The sequence below is a fragment of the Lingula anatina genome, chromosome 9 (assembly GCF_051362555.1).
Source record: "Lingula anatina isolate TDL-2025a chromosome 9, LinAna3.0, whole genome shotgun sequence".
NCBI lineage: Eukaryota > Metazoa > Brachiopoda > Lingulata > Lingulida > Lingulidae > Lingula > Lingula anatina.
In genome coordinates this window covers 1,745,893-1,761,677 of record NC_141775.1, presented here as the reverse complement: position 1 = coordinate 1,761,677, position 15,785 = coordinate 1,745,893, and the positions used below count along the sequence as shown (strand labels likewise).

The following is a 15,785-nucleotide window of genomic DNA, read 5'->3' as shown; positions in this document are numbered from 1 at the left end:
CCACTCAATAAACCAACCAACGAAAAACAATTGGGTCAATTGAGATATTTTTATTCCCACAGAAACATTGAATAAAGGCTTCATCTTTAAAACTCCTATAATACATATTACAAATTCTTGACTTACTCTTTGAACTTGTGAAACAACCAGCTGATAATCCAGAGAAACAACATGGTACAAAGCAGTCTGGACAGATGTATTTGCTTGAATAGACAGAGAGAACCAGTGGGTTCACTTGGTGAATATCAAAGTTGTACAGAAACAGAAAAGGGAGGAAACCTATCACATGTGCAAATTGACTATGTGCAATTAATGACTGAATATTGGCCAAAAAGTCAAAAGCACAAAAAGTGGACTTTCTTAATACATATCTTTCAGACTCCAAAAATGAAAGACTTGCCATAATGTGTTCCCCTCGCTCAAATGGTCCATTCCAAGGGATTGACTTTTTTAATCGCTATAATATCAGTAATAAAACTAGGTACAAACCACCTGGGACAAAACCCCTGAATACGGCAAGGCATGTGGTTTACTACCCTACCACAGCCTCGTCCAGGTCGACAATGATGTGGTGTCCCACCATCAAAACTTTTGAAAATCTGTAATCAGTCCAGAAATACCTTCATTGTAACACTGGACCATAAGCACCCTTATAACCTGCCCAATGCTCTTTACCATCATTCCAACATAAATGATTATGTGACCAAAAAGGAACCTTATTTCTTGAACACTAGAAAGGAGAACAGGAGAACTGTTTTATTTTATGTTTTCTTTCAACCCACCCACCCCCCTCCCACCTCCCAAACTTAAAAACAAAAAAGCATTTTATTTTTACCTCAAAATATTCACGTATCTTTGAATAGTATACTTAAGAGACGGAATAAATGGGGGTTTGTTAAGTATTACAAATAATAACTGAGTGATACTGGCCTTCTTTAGCAACTAAAAAGATTTTCCCTTGAAGGACAAAATAATAAATACATATAAACTGCATCATAATAGATAAGTAAAACTTTCAGCTTTCCTCAGCTTGTTATTGAAAAGGTTGAGAATTCCAAAATATTCTTGCTTGCAGAAAAATACCAGTTTTTTTTATATATGGTAGAAGTTCAACTAGGGATAACAGTTATTTTCCAGGAAAGACTGGAATACTCCATATCCGTGTTATTTTTTGAGGGTCTGTTTTTTATGTACAGACACAGATGTGTCTGTATATATTGTTAATTGATATGTTAAACCAGATGTTGTGTTCTGTTTTTCTTCAGTCACTTCTTTGTTTTCTCTCTTTTCCACTGTTCGATGCGCTTTTTCAGATCTGTTGCTGTAATGAAATGATTCATTATGTCAACAATTGAAAAAGCAGAAAAAAAATATATTTTTGCAAAATAAATCATAAAGTGAAGTGATGGGAGCAGGGACATTTTTTCAAAATCGAGTCAGAATGACACAGTAGGTAACTGCTTAATAAACAGAAGTGTGGGAGACGCGACATCTGCTTCTTGTAGCGAACACCCCTTCATAATGAAAACTGTGATAAGCACAACTTTTGTCATATTATCATTATTATTATCATTATACTCATTATTAATATCATCATAATATTCCATCTTGGAAATTTTCATTTCCAGGTAAGTTTGATGTCAAATATAATAGACTTCCGAAAGAAATCCCTCTTTACCTGGTATCAGCATCTCCTCTGTCAAATGCTGCCTGTTGAAGGGATCTGTGCTGGAGTTCAATAGATGGCGCTGTATAATAGGCCTATCCATGACAGTCCCACTGGGCAGTATCACAGGGTCTGTCATCAGGGTGTCCATCAGCGGATCTACAATAGACGGCAGCACTGTGTTAGCATATTCCTCAATAGATGGCTTTAAATTGTGTGGAAATAACTCTTTTTTCTCAATTGGTTGAGAATGGTGAAAAAATACATGTGCTGTTTTGGTTGTAACTTAATTAAACATGCACACAGTAAAATACTTCTTCGCATCTTATGCAGTAATACTTTAAAGAAGGGTTAATTTTCAGAGTGCCTTCAGGAAACAGCTGTCAAAACAACAAACAAACAAAAAACTTTTTGGCAAAATACCTCTAAAATCGTCTGGAATATCCCCAAAATCTGTCTCCTCTTTGTGTTTCTCCACCAACAGCTTCTCCACCTTACTCTGCAGCTGTTGAAACTGGGCAATTTCTGTATGAGTCTTGATACAGGCCTTCTTTAATCTGGCCACAGCATCATCAAATAGCTCTTTCCGATAAGATCTCTGGAATGCAGATAGATATGACCATATTTGATGGATAGCCCATGAATATTGTGGGGGCCGTCTTGTCTTCCTCCCCCCCCCCCCCCACCCCCAAACACACACACTCTCTCTTTCTTATTCTACCCGTCAATGCCTGTTTAGTACCTTTTCATAAATTCAATATACATAATGTAATTACTGTTTTATACAACCTTCAACAATTCCCAACTTCTTTGGTCGAGTCTATAATATATTCATACAGCATTTGTTGTGTATTACCTCATCATTTGTTGTGTATTACCACATCATTTGTTGTGCATTACCTCATTATTTATTGCATAATACCTCATCATTTGTTGTGTATTACCTCATCATTAATTGTGCATACCTCATCATTGGCAATAGCCTGAGCAAATGCATCACAGTTGTTGAGGTGGAGATAAATACTGGTCAGCCTGTCCAGAAGTTTCTTGGGTTCCCAGCCATACTTGTCAGGGTTCTTCACCTTCAATTCTTTACACTTTGGTCCACACAACTGCTGGAGGTTGAAGTTCAACATGGCTGCCAAGCGGTCAGCTAATTCCTAAAGATAAAAATAATAAAACTTTAAAAAAATATAAATAAACTGTACAATGTAAGGCATCTTTAGCAACAAGCATTCTTCTAGGGTAAAATATGGAGTTTTCAATAATCATATCATTATCAGTCATGGAAGATAGTGACCCACCCTTAAGCATTGTACTGTTTTGGCTAAAAATGCAACCATTTATATCAGTTTCTGAAAAATCACCAAGTTTTAGTGAACTATTCTGCCAAATTGAACAGTATACCACTGCTATTTAGTATAAAAGAATACAGTAACTGTAAACATGAATTTGACCCACTATTAACATGAGAGAGAGAGAGAGAGAGAGAGAGAGAGAGAGATGGTGAAGGAAGGGACAAGAGGTTTAAGCTGACACTTACAGGCACTAAGAAAGGCATCTGTATCTGGCGAGTGAGGTAGTAAAACATCTCCACTGTCTCTGAGCCGAGCGTCAGGTAGGATCTGCACTGTCTCTCATCCTGGGCTAACTGGCGTTGCTTGCTTTGCTGCTGCTCCTAGATACACAACAGATAAAGGTATGGTTATCATTTATACACTCCACAATACCAACAAAGTAACAGTAATTTAACTTTCACTGCTTTCTGCTGGTCCAAGATACATGTCCAATAATGGTATGGTTTAAACATATCTTCCCCAACAATGATAGAGTTTGAAAAACCATCCTAGCTCCCCTCCCCCCTTCTTTCCCACGGATATGCCAGCACTTACCTCATACAATTTTCCCCATTCTTTCTGTTCTTCTGTTCTTGTCCCTGCACCCAAACCCTCCACTCCCCCTCACACACCTGGACCTGCCAGCACTTTCCCTAGACAACTTCCCCCACCCTTTCTTGTTCTTGCCCCCCTCCCCCACCCCCTCTTCCCTCCAGTATCTGCCAGCACTTACCCTAGACAACTTCCCCCATTCTGCCTTGTTCTCCATCAGCTCCTGTGCCTCATGGATGCTCTTCAGGGTATCCAGACTCTCGTCCAGGAGGAAGGTGGTGTCATTCATCAGCATGTTGACAAACCTCACAAACTGCTTTCCTGAGCTGGAGATGATTAGAAATTGAAATGTTTGGTTAGTCTTGCCTGTGATTTTATCTCTTAGGAAAAAAAAAGAAACAAACAAACAAACAAAATTCTTGATTTCCTGAGCTGTAAGGAAAATAAATATTATGACTTCGGGGATTTCATCTATAAAATTTAAAAAAATCATGTTGTTAACTTAGAGATTCCATCTACTCAAAAAAAAAATGTAACCTTAGTAACTTAACAAACCTAATGCAAATGTACCTTCAAGACTACCACTTTTCACATGATAGAACTTCTTTATCAATGTGCTTCTTTAAAACTTCAGAATATGCACATTCATAAAAATAAATAAATAAATAATAATAATAAGCAAAAGCTCTCACTTTGCCTCTTCAATCAGCTTCCCTTTGTGTGCAGGGTTTTCCCACAACGTCTTAAAGATGATACTGATGTGATAGCGAATGCTAAACTTATCATAGAACTCGCTGCTAGCTCCAGTTGACTCCACATCTGAAAATATACACATATATACACATATCTTATTATTATCATTATTATTATTATTATTATTATTATTATTATTATTATTATTATTATTATTATTAGAGAACAAATAAGTAACTGTTAAATGTGAGAAACTGTCGTACCAAAATGTAAAACAACAATTATAATAAAAATAATAATAATGACAACAAATACAATTAACAAATGATAAGAGGTAAAAGGTTCATCCTGATAAAAGTGATATGTATACTTTTCTCTAAATTTAAAAGCAGAGCGATCATTCTATTGGAAACGCTCACCTGTATAAAACTTCATCAGGGCAGGAGAAAGGTTGTCCAGAGCCAGGGAGTTGTTCAGAACCATGTCGCTCGTCTTTTCCGTTCTCGGCTGCACGTTTGGGTTCAGTACAAACATGACCTCGATCAGTTTTGCCACCAAATATGGGTTTTTGATATAATGGGAACTTGATATGAACACTATCAAGAAATCCGCAAGATCTTTTATATGAGTCAGTGAAGTTTCCAAAATGTGGGGCGTGTATCTGAAATAGTATGAAAAACATGTTAATATTTAAGAGATGGTCACATACACACAGAGGCTTGAAAATGAAGACACTAGCATTTTCCAATCTGACCATCAGTAGCAAACTGTACTCACTGTATGACAAACAGAAAGAAGTCGGCCAAATCCTCCACATAGTATTCTGGCAGTGCTGCAAACAACATTGGAACCTCTTGAGGAAGTGGCAGGGAGATCCTTAAATTTTTTTAAAAATAAATACTTTTATTAATTTTTTTATTTCAAAGAATGGTTAAAAATATTAAAAGAAAACAATATGTAAAACATTTTCTTTTTTTTAAAGAAGCAATACAATTTAATGTTTTTAAAGATATTATCATTCTAACTAGATAAATTTACAAAGTAAATACACATATACACATAGTCAAACAGAGAGAGAAAGAGAGTTCTTGTGAAAAAAATGTTCACAGAGGAAAGAGGTACACTTAAACACACAGACACACTTGTACACACATTCAGAGAGAGAGAGAGAGAAAGAGAAAGATCTATACACACAGACAAACCTTGGATATGAAGGACAAACCAGCCTGAGTAGATATTGCACAAGAGTCTCGAAGAACTGTAGTGTGCCGACTAACAAAGATTCTTGGAAAACTGCGGCATCAGCACACATCTTGCCGCGCTGTAGTCTCTGAAAGCATGTGGGAGATACAAAGTTTTTTTATTCTGCATTTATTTTTGTTTAAAATTCAAATATCTTATGGGAAAACCTCACTTACTATGAACAAAACTGATTTAATTACCCTTTAAAAACATTTTGCATGCACTGCCTGAAAACTACAGTTCATGTTCTTAAAAGTGAGCTGGGTTCATGTGACAAAAAATTTTTTAAACTAAAAACAATATGCATCACAATGGGGGGAAAAAACATTATTAAAGTAATTAAATGTATAATTATAAATTTGAGGTCTGTAAGCAAATGCCAGAAAATAATGATTTCTAAGTTATTATCATATAATAATATCAACTCTACAATGTTTTTTACCCGTTCTTGAGACTTCCAGCGTTTCAATAATTCTCTATTCCTACTGGCAACTGTTGGTAGATGTTTCCATTGTGGCTCGTGGTTTTCCAGTTCTTCTATCATGCGTGTGAGATCCCGCATGGCTCGTAGGCGTCGCTGATATTTGCGCGTTATGGGAAGGATGGAAAGATGGTGAGAGTGAAGAGTGAGGAAATAACATTCCGTGGGGAACTTGGCATCCTGCCAAATGTGCGACGTGTCCTTGTCTGAAATTTATATTTATAATAACTGAACATGTGGGCTCTCTTTCTCTGTAGTCTGTTTATGGCATAGTGACAAAACATCATGAAGCAAATTTTTCTACCAGACTCTACAGCTCCTGATAAATGAAAACTTGATGCTAATTATACAAGCACATTGCTAATGGGCTCTGTCAGTGTTTATGCCATTTATATTCATTGAATTATTAATTTCTAACTCACTCAGTTCTTCAATCCACTGTGTAGAGTCCTGAGTGGTGCACTTTAATCTTGCCTCTTCCGAAATATTGACGCGTGCGTTAGGGGAGAACAAATAGAAGGGGTCTACCTGTTTAAAAATAGAGAAAATACACTTTAAAGCTATTTGTATAGCAAAAAAATTTAATATCAATTCTCCCTTAATTTTTAAGTTATAATCTGAAATCTAAAACTAATAAGAAAATTAAAATATTTATATTATAAGAAATAAACCTTTTCGAGTTCTAAATTTTTATTTTCCTTTTACACTTGAAAATCACCAGTTTCCATCTAAATCAGACAATCGACACATAATTAGACAAAAAACTAAAATCTCTAAAATGAGAGTGTTAATGGACTGTGTTAACTGTTATGGAAATGTTGCACCTTGGTGACCGAGAAAAGAATAACTGTTTTCTGGTCTTTCAAAATACCTCGCTATAAAAACACCACGACTATATTACACAACACTCTTTCATGTCAAAATTGCAATGCTCTTCCTAACTAACAACACAAAAATTTTCAGTTAAAAATATTGTCCATACATATTTACAAAAGACAGAACAGAGCACCCACCTTCTCTAGTTTAATGGGTCTGGATAATTTCTGTAGCACAGTGAGAAAATTCAGCATTAATCCCTCCCCACAGAGTAGACGCTCATCAGCCTGAAAAGAAAAGTTGCATATTATCACCATATTGACTTCTTAGCCTGCGTTCACATGAAAAATCTATTTTTTAAAAATCTAAAAATCTATTTACGGTATCTTGTGATCACGGCGTTATTACGGGCAGCCAGTTACTTCCAAAGCAGTAATTAAATCTTGGCGCTGCCAGTAACAAAATATTATCAAATTTCTTATTAACACCATTTGTTTCAGTATACCTGGATCTGTGCTCGTTTGAGATTTCTTTGAATTACAGCAGTGATGAAGTTCAAACAGGAATCTCTAGTGTCCACATTCCTTAAAAATGTGTGGACTATTTCAAACAGCTCATTCTGAAAGTAAATTATAAGGAAACAAATATGAAAGACAAGTATTAAATTAATGATTTTTAATATGAAATGCAAGATGGTGTGTGCAAATAAATGAGAGAGAGAGAGAGAGATGGAAGGAGGAAGAGAGAGAGATATCTTACCCTGGCAAAGTCCATCTCACTTCTCAGTCTCTGATGAACAAGTCGAATACTGTCAGGTGGCATCTCTTTGTTAGCAAACAATTTTTCAACAACCTGTGTCTGAAAAAGTCACACACATGTGGGTTTATATTTTACAGCATTTACATTTAACATGAAAAAAAAAACAACTACACATGTTTAAAAACAAGTAAGTGGTCCAACATTTAAGCATCATATTTTTTTTTTACTACAAGAGCATTCCCTCTGGTATCCCTCATAAATTTTCTGTTACCAGCTTCACCAAGCCATCTTTATTGCTCTAGGATTTTAAGTTTTTAAATTTTATGTGAACTAAAAGTCCCATGCACATAAGAATTGAAAACCATTTTGAGCTGAAAAAGAGTTTATGTATAATTCTATTTATTCCCCTGCTATGTCATCTATATTCACTACCCTTTCCTTTTTTTCCCTTACATTGTCTTCTGCGAATACTGACAGGGCAAAGAAAGGTCCCAAAAAAGCCAGTTTCTGCAGCTCCATCCCTTCTGCTTCTGTCATACCAGCCGGCAGCCAGTTATCAAGTTGTATGATCTACAGTGACATCAATAATATTGTCAATCATTAAGTATTGTCAACAAAGGCAGTTTCATCACTTCATCAATTTCACCTCTGATGAATGGTGAGCACAATAAAGGACTTTTCACATCATGCTTTATATCTTAGGCCCTTTTCGCATCATGCATTATATTTTGGGCCAAATTCCTAAGATTTTTACTTATTATGGAATGGTAAAAAAGCCTTTAGCTTTCCAAAAACAACATCATAAATGAATGTCACAAAAAAAAAAAAAAAAAAAAAATGAAATACACAATTATTTCTTCAATTGTACATCAAAACCTACCAAGCTGCAGACTGGCTTCTGTTTTCCAAAAGTTTGTATATCACAGAGTTGTCTAAGCACCAGTATAGGCTGCCTGTAGTCGTCTTCATCAAACGATAGCCTTTTTATGGTGTTGTAAAGGCCTTGGAGGATGGGCGCAAACACCTAAAGTATGAACAAATGTGAATTTGAAAAGAAGCATCACTGGCTTTTTCATTTCTCTCTCTCTCTCCCTCTCTCTCTCTCTCTCTCTCTCTCTCTCTCTCTCTCGCCCATTCAGACATACAGGCTATTAACATACACACACACACGTGCACACACACTGACTCAGTGCAGTTATCAAACTACTGATGTCAAAGAAAGACAGACACGCAACAGAAAGTCAATTAAAATTACACTACAAACAGACAGACGAGCAGACAGACAAACAGACAGAAAAACAGGAGGAAGATGGACAAGCAGTTTCCTACCTGTTTAAAGCTCCGTTGACAGCCACTGGTCTGTTTAACCAACATCTCTAAGAAGCCTGCTGGCAGATTGTGGTTCAGCAAAAATGGCAGCAGTAAAGAAGGCCGTGCTGGGCTTCTGTGGAAGATTTATGGTTAAAACTCATTATATTTGAACAAAAATATTTTATTGAAAAACTTCTTTCCAAAAACTGTCCATTTTTAGCTATTTAACATGAAATTGTTTATTCATTATTTCTGAAAAGTAATAAAAATGGCTTCATGTCAGAGAGCTACCATTACACTTGGTCTTCTTCCAAAAAGATGATCACTTGATAACCATTACTATTACAGCAACGATGCAATTTAACTCTTATTTTAAAGGACAATCACTCTTCATTTTGGCGGGAAAAGTGCCATAAAACAGACTCTCTTTGGGTAAATGATGATTTCATCAATGCTTAATGAATCAGTTCAAACATTCAAAGTTAGTCAATTGTTTTTTCTCAGAGTGTTTTGTGTAATAATCTTGCTTATCATGGAGGGTACCCGGTAGCCATTTATAAGGTCCACCTGGTCCAATGGCAAGCACAGATTTCAGAATAACTGGCTTTTTTCAGTGGTACTTGTAAACTGAATTTTATTATATTTCTATGTGTCATTTACAAAGTATTTATATGGGAGTTTTGAATCTCATATGAAGAGTTGCTATCCTTCTAACTGTTGTTTTGTCTACACTTTATTTCTTACCTTGGGTGTGTGAGCACCCCCTGCAGAACCAAGGCTGCCATGTTGACACACTGAGTTCTCGTTTCCTCGATGGCCGTACTGAGAGGTGGCACTCTGGAGCGCTGAACAGAAAGACCAGTTTTAAAATTTGTTCATTCAATTATTTTAAAGCATTTTCTTTATAAATGAAGCTAGAGGGATCATTCATACCTTACTTAAAGCCCAGTTTAAACCTCTGAAAGTAACTGGCTGATCCAATGTCATAATTAGTGTCATAGCAGGAAAACTTCTTTCATTTATTTAAATTATTGTTTTTCTTTTTATCAAGAGCTTATAAAATATGTGGGTATTACCTCCAAAACTGTTCTCTTATTCTTTCATTTAAAAATCCAAACAACGAAACAGCAACCATGATACCAAATTCACACCATGTCACATACACAACAAAAATTGTACTATCTTAGATGACAACAATTCTACAATACAGTGATCTAGACACTATGCAGTGACACCGTGTCACGTACATGACAGACATCACAGACAAGCACACGTGTTACCTTTGATGACAGGCGTTCCTCATTTAAACACCTGTCAAAGCAGTCCAGCAGGTACTTGAGCATCTCCACCTCCTTAGAGTCCTCAGGCTGAAACTTGAGTCTGGGGAAATCTCTTGTTGGTCTTTCATGTAGCAACATAGCACCAGCGCTGAAAGAAGGAAATTAATAATTCTGTAAATTTTTTAAAATCATAATAATTTACTCAGATTCTATATAAAATATATATCAGAAATCAATTTATGTCATGAGTTCTTTAAAAACGCACCCATCTACCATTGGCATTGAATTTAGTAACTCATGATACATACCCTGGGCTAGCGCCATACTTGGAAGGCGACCCTGCCAGCTTTGGGGGTCTGAGACTTAGCATTGGATTCTTGCTTTGTTGACTCATGACTGTGAGGACCTCCATCAATATCTGGCTTATCAAATCTTGATAGTCTTCATACCCTGAAATTGAATAATAAATTTGATTCTTTACAGATATGTGCTGACCTAATTAATCTGTGAAATACCAGCAACACATTTAATGATTACCATGAGCTGGTTACAAAAAAAAATTGCTGGTTCCTGACTATGAAAGAACTAACTTTACCTATGCCGCATGTCAGTATTGCTGCTTGCATTGTTGATCTAGTTTAAAATCTTCAAGTGACTTAACTAAGCAGGCGACTCAGTGTGCATTTCTGTCAGATTTACTTCATGGGTAAACTGCACAATTGAACAATGGTCACAAGACTGCACACCTTGGACTATTTATCATGGAGAAGTACACTTTAGGTGTACACTTTGATTTAATTTTATGGATGTCATCCGTACATGCATTATTTTTGGCCTGCTCTCAAGAAAAAAAAAAAAAAAATGAATCATCTCTTCGGAACTCCAAAATTGACTGCTGTCACCATCTTTTTTCACCCCCTTACCATTCTCACTTCCACTGCATGATTCTGCTAAGTCTGGCAAATAAAGGGTTTCCTCACTCCTCTCCTTCCACGACACTATAAAAAGCCTGCATATAGCAGCTATGGTTTGTTCCTCCGAGGCTTCAGATACGCTGATGTCCTGGAATGAAGAAACTTGGGATAAAGCAGTTGTATCAAAGCAAGATCAAGACTTTTTAAGGGCAAGTTTGGCAGTCTATTTCTACCAACAACTTCACACTATTAGATTATCCAAGACATAACACCTACATTGGCACAGGTACCTTCAAATCACTTATAAAAGGCAATATTTTTTGACATATTTGGTTTTGTATTTGCTTACTCTTTTCCTTTTTGTCTCTGCTCTTGGCTCATCATCAACTTCCATATTGGTCTCTATCCCTGAATCAACATCAACTTGTGACTGGGCACTGTGAAAATAACACACATTCATGACATAGACCCCATTCCCACAGATTTTAGATCGATCTATCCCTGTGGGGAGTCTCACTAGATTACGGTCAGCTTAGCCGGCTTAAGGTCGGTGATAGGGTTAAATACGCTTAAAATCGTGTTTTTGAGTTTTTTGTGTGTTTATATTAATCAAAAAAGTATCTAACGTTGGATGTAATAATTTTTATGAATTTGCATCGCAAAATGCGTCTTTTGATGAGTTTTTCAACCGGCACGCGCCCCAGTCAGGCTGACAACTAAGCCACGCCTCTGTTACTAAGGGCCGTTGCCATGAGGGGGTCGGAGCACAGTTAATGAGTTATAAGCCGATTACGTGTGCGGTAATAGGTCATAAGTCTTACATCAGCTTAGCAGCGAAGAAGTCTAGCTAGTACACTATGGGGAAGAGAAAAGTTCGTGTTAAAAGTCCCTTTCCAGAGGAAAGAAGGAAAATTTTGAGAGTAAGGCCTATGCGTGGCGGTTGGGGAAAACCGGCCCTATTTGTTCAGTCGGATGACTGATTTCTGTATACCTAATAAATGGGTGAAAGAGTTAATCGAAACGTCTAAATTAATTGACAAATGAAAGAAAAATCGATAAAAACATAAATAAAAAAAGCTAAAAAAGGATACTTTTAGCCTAGCCTTTAATTTTTGCGATATATATCGTCGAGCGTATCTGCGACACGTTACGAAACCGGAAATGATTGTTGGTTGCCGTTTGCAAAAGGTAAATCTAATGTTGACAAAATAAAATTTTATTCTCCAAGATATGATATCATGGAGCTTGAGAGACACGCGAAAAATTGTGATTTGAATGGCCAAACAAGAGAAATCCAAGCAAAGGTTGACAGCATGATTAAAACAATAAAAATAAAAACGCATGTTAGCGGCTTTGCATTTTGCGATATTTGGAGAAAAACAATTTCAAAATCACTGATCAAGCGGGAAGAAAGAGTTCAAGTGTCCAAAAATGAAAATCACAAAAAGACCCCGAGAATAGTCAAGGCTAGCAGGTAAAAAGCAAATAGGGTCTAAGTGTCATGTGTGTAAAAATAAAATATTTATTCAAAAGCCTTCTCTCAGCCACTTTTACCGCTGAATCTTGTGCAGCTGAGCGTCTCCCCTTTATCTTAGCTGGCATTTTGAGCGAGACCGCTCTGAAGTAATCACTGGATTTTTCCGTTGATCTGACGACTACCAAGTGCCGTGCAAAATAATCCTGCAGCGTTACCCGTCAAAAAACTCGTATCAACACAAGTGACGGACACTTGCTCTCGACACAGTTTTATCTGATCACTTTGCCGATAACAAAGAAGGAATCTCTCAGGTAAAATTACTCGATTGCCGAGGAAGAGCCATTGAAACGTTCAAATGCAACTTCACACCTCTTAATTGCGGTTAAACGTAATCGCCTTTGTTAGCGCTTCCTTCTACATATCCTTGACACCCTACTGGGCATCACAAGGCTAGGGCCCTCTCCAGAGCTGTCAATCAAAATGGCGGCACGCTTACATGCCTAACGAGTGGTCGGAAAATGTAACAAAAGCACGATTTTCTGCCCCTTCAAAGCACCCAAACAAAATATTTTTAGATGACAATAAGCAATGGTTCCAGCTGATCGTATAACCGATAACAGGTAAATTTGCCAGCTAAGCATTTGACTAATAAGCCCTGTTAACCAACCTGTGAACGTTTTTGGCTGTTTTAACAGCTTTCTATATTGACGAGATAAGTGAATCGCTGCCAAGTATATCTCACTATCTGAGCAACCGATCGTTACAAAAGTTGCACCTATTTTTGTTAGGAATGTGGACTACAGCATGATATCAGGGGTTTAAGAGAAAATTGTTTGTTTGAAAGATATCGCCTTTTGAAGTGAATAAGCCATTGAAATATGGGGTAATTTAACGTAAAAGATGATAAAATCAAAAGTAAATAGTTTAAGACAATTCCCTGGTACCGCGCTGAAGTGCTTTCACCCAGCTTTATGAGGCCTTTTGAATCACTTGAATAGCTGTCTTGGTTATAGAGAAAATCCCAATACCGAAAACGGCATTTTTCCCCCTCAAATTGGCGCCAGAGCGTCATCCGTTGGACACTGTACTTAATCCCCGTCTTTAATTGGCCTTTTGGGAAGTTTGTTTTAATTTTTTATAAAAACTTATAAGCCCAGGGCTTTGTTTCTATGACTTTGGTCCTTTTACTATCACCGGCCTTAAATGTCTGTCCCTCCTACTTAAAGCTGTAAGGGGGTAATTAACTACCGTGCGCGCTCGGCTGACAGCACTTTAGCGTGAACCCCCAGGGAGTTAGGTCTATCTAGATCGATCAATCTAAATCTATGGGAATGCACTCATAGACACTTCTCATAAGAATTTGAGCAAAGTCATTCCAGACATGCCTGAAATTGATGGTTTTAGTAAAAAATGTTGATTTCAAATTGTCAACAGATTGTAACATTCACAACAATATTGGATAGTGTATACCAACTACTAGTATGTTGTGAACAGAGCCTAAGAGAGTTGCTGGATTTAAAGTAAAGTAATGAGCATAAGCATCCCATGAAAAAAGATTTAACAAACCTCTTTTCACATGAGGAATCATCTGTTTCCATGTTGGATGTCTCTGAGGCACTTTGATCTACTGCAAAATAAAAGGTTTGGTTCTTATATAATACACTACACTATGTCTCAGTAAATTAACCAAGTCCCTACCTTACTTATCAGGCATCAGAACATCTAGTAATTGTACCTTGAATGTAAGAATGAAGTCATTGAAGCTTTGAAATTTAATTCTCTTTTTTGAAGTTGACTAGGCAAAATGCATGTTTTTTTATTAACCAAAACTGTGCTTGTGTATCTTTCAATAAATAAACCATTATTTATTTATAAGTGTTATATTGTCATTGTTGTTGTTGTTATAATAATTGATAGTCTTAGCAATGGCATGTTTTACCTGACATGGGTGTTTCAGATGGTGAGGGTTGTGTACTTGACGCTGCTTGTGTCCGGAGTGACGGTGAAGCACCTAGACTGGCAGGGGTCTGTGGAGAGACACTACCTCCCCCTGGTGAGCTGGCTGGGCTTGCCCCAAGACGCGCAAGCCTTCTTCTACGCATCTTAATAATGAAATGTGACAAAAATATTTTAAATATATGAATACATAGTTAGTTAGAGCATAATGTGTGTCATGGTTGCAGACAAAGTTTTGAGTGCAGTAGAACTTTTCGACTTCACTACTCTGACTTTTAGTGCTATCTTATCTAACTCATTTTATTATGCTATATATAGGTATTACTAGAGTCATTTCTCAATCCTTTCAATGGAGAGGAAATTGTGAATTTTACAGATACCGTATTTTTGTTTTAAGTCATAATTTCTTAAAATTTAAACATTCCTATTGAGTGGTAGCAAAATAAATAGCAGGTTACTCTAAAGTTCTATTCTATGCATTTAAAGCACCAGAAGTGCCATATAGAAATATAATTTTTATGTTTATGAAATTATGTGTCTGAAAGTTTGATCATTTTGCCCATTGAAAAGATTAATGATTACCATTTTATATGGTTTTAAATTAAAGTATTGTACAGTATGAATTGCTAACTGACAGTGTTCTAACTATTCAACAGTCATGCTAAAATTCTCAATACAGTGTTTTCTTGTGAATGACCATTCCCCGTGTTAACTCTCTGGTGCACTGCGCTGTGTTGCGCATTTTATTATGACCTGCTATGGTTAAGAAAAAGATGTTTTGCAGTTTTTCACAAACTTCACATTTACGTTTATGGTTTTTGATACTTATAACGTTGTCGATAGAGACGGAGTTTCTTTCCTAAAAATATGAATAAAATGATCAAATCATGCTGAGATATTTGCGACGACAAACGTATAATGACACAGCAGCAAAACTGCCAAGCCAATCCCTTGGGGACATAAAACCTTCGTCAAACACGTTGTACAAAATCAATCGGAGGGAAAGAGTACTCAAACCTTACCTCATCTGGAGTGAGTTCACTCATCTTTCAATAAAAAGCTGAAAGAATTAAACCCCTCAGAAAGCTTGTGAAAAAAAAGTAAAACTACCCGAACGTTCGACTGCAGTCTAACAATAGTCACATATAAAGTAAAAAGGTAACACCTGTTCATCGATGCTTACCTGTCTGATAAACTATGCACTCAAACTATGAAATAATGTGTATTTTCAAAATTTACTGTATAATATATAGATATAGGAGCATTCTTAATAAAGTCTTGTGTTTGTGGGACCCGTTCTT

General features: G+C 36.6%; 1 protein-coding gene across 1 annotated transcript; it reads right to left on the bottom strand.

Annotated features, from left to right (window-relative positions):
• Positions 1-35: 35 nt before the first annotated feature.
• LOC106175438 (ubiquitin conjugation factor E4 B) lies at positions 36-15,666 on the bottom strand. Its single transcript, XM_013557442.2, has 26 exons — positions 15,507-15,666; positions 14,468-14,630; positions 14,095-14,155; positions 11,401-11,488; positions 11,061-11,199; positions 10,446-10,587; positions 10,138-10,285; positions 9,602-9,702; positions 8,876-8,990; positions 8,427-8,570; positions 8,000-8,116; positions 7,547-7,645; positions 7,293-7,406; positions 6,985-7,074; positions 6,394-6,499; positions 5,933-6,177; positions 5,451-5,578; positions 5,026-5,124; positions 4,668-4,909; positions 4,248-4,374; positions 3,737-3,881; positions 3,210-3,344; positions 2,632-2,826; positions 2,090-2,264; positions 1,679-1,825; positions 36-1,321 (listed from the first exon to the last, which is right to left on the bottom strand). The coding sequence occupies exons 1-26, from the start codon at positions 15,528-15,530 to the stop codon at positions 1,266-1,268; spliced, it is 3,345 nt and encodes a 1,114-aa protein (XP_013412896.2). The 5' UTR covers positions 15,531-15,666; the 3' UTR covers positions 36-1,265.
• Between the last annotated feature and the right edge of the window lie 119 nt (positions 15,667-15,785).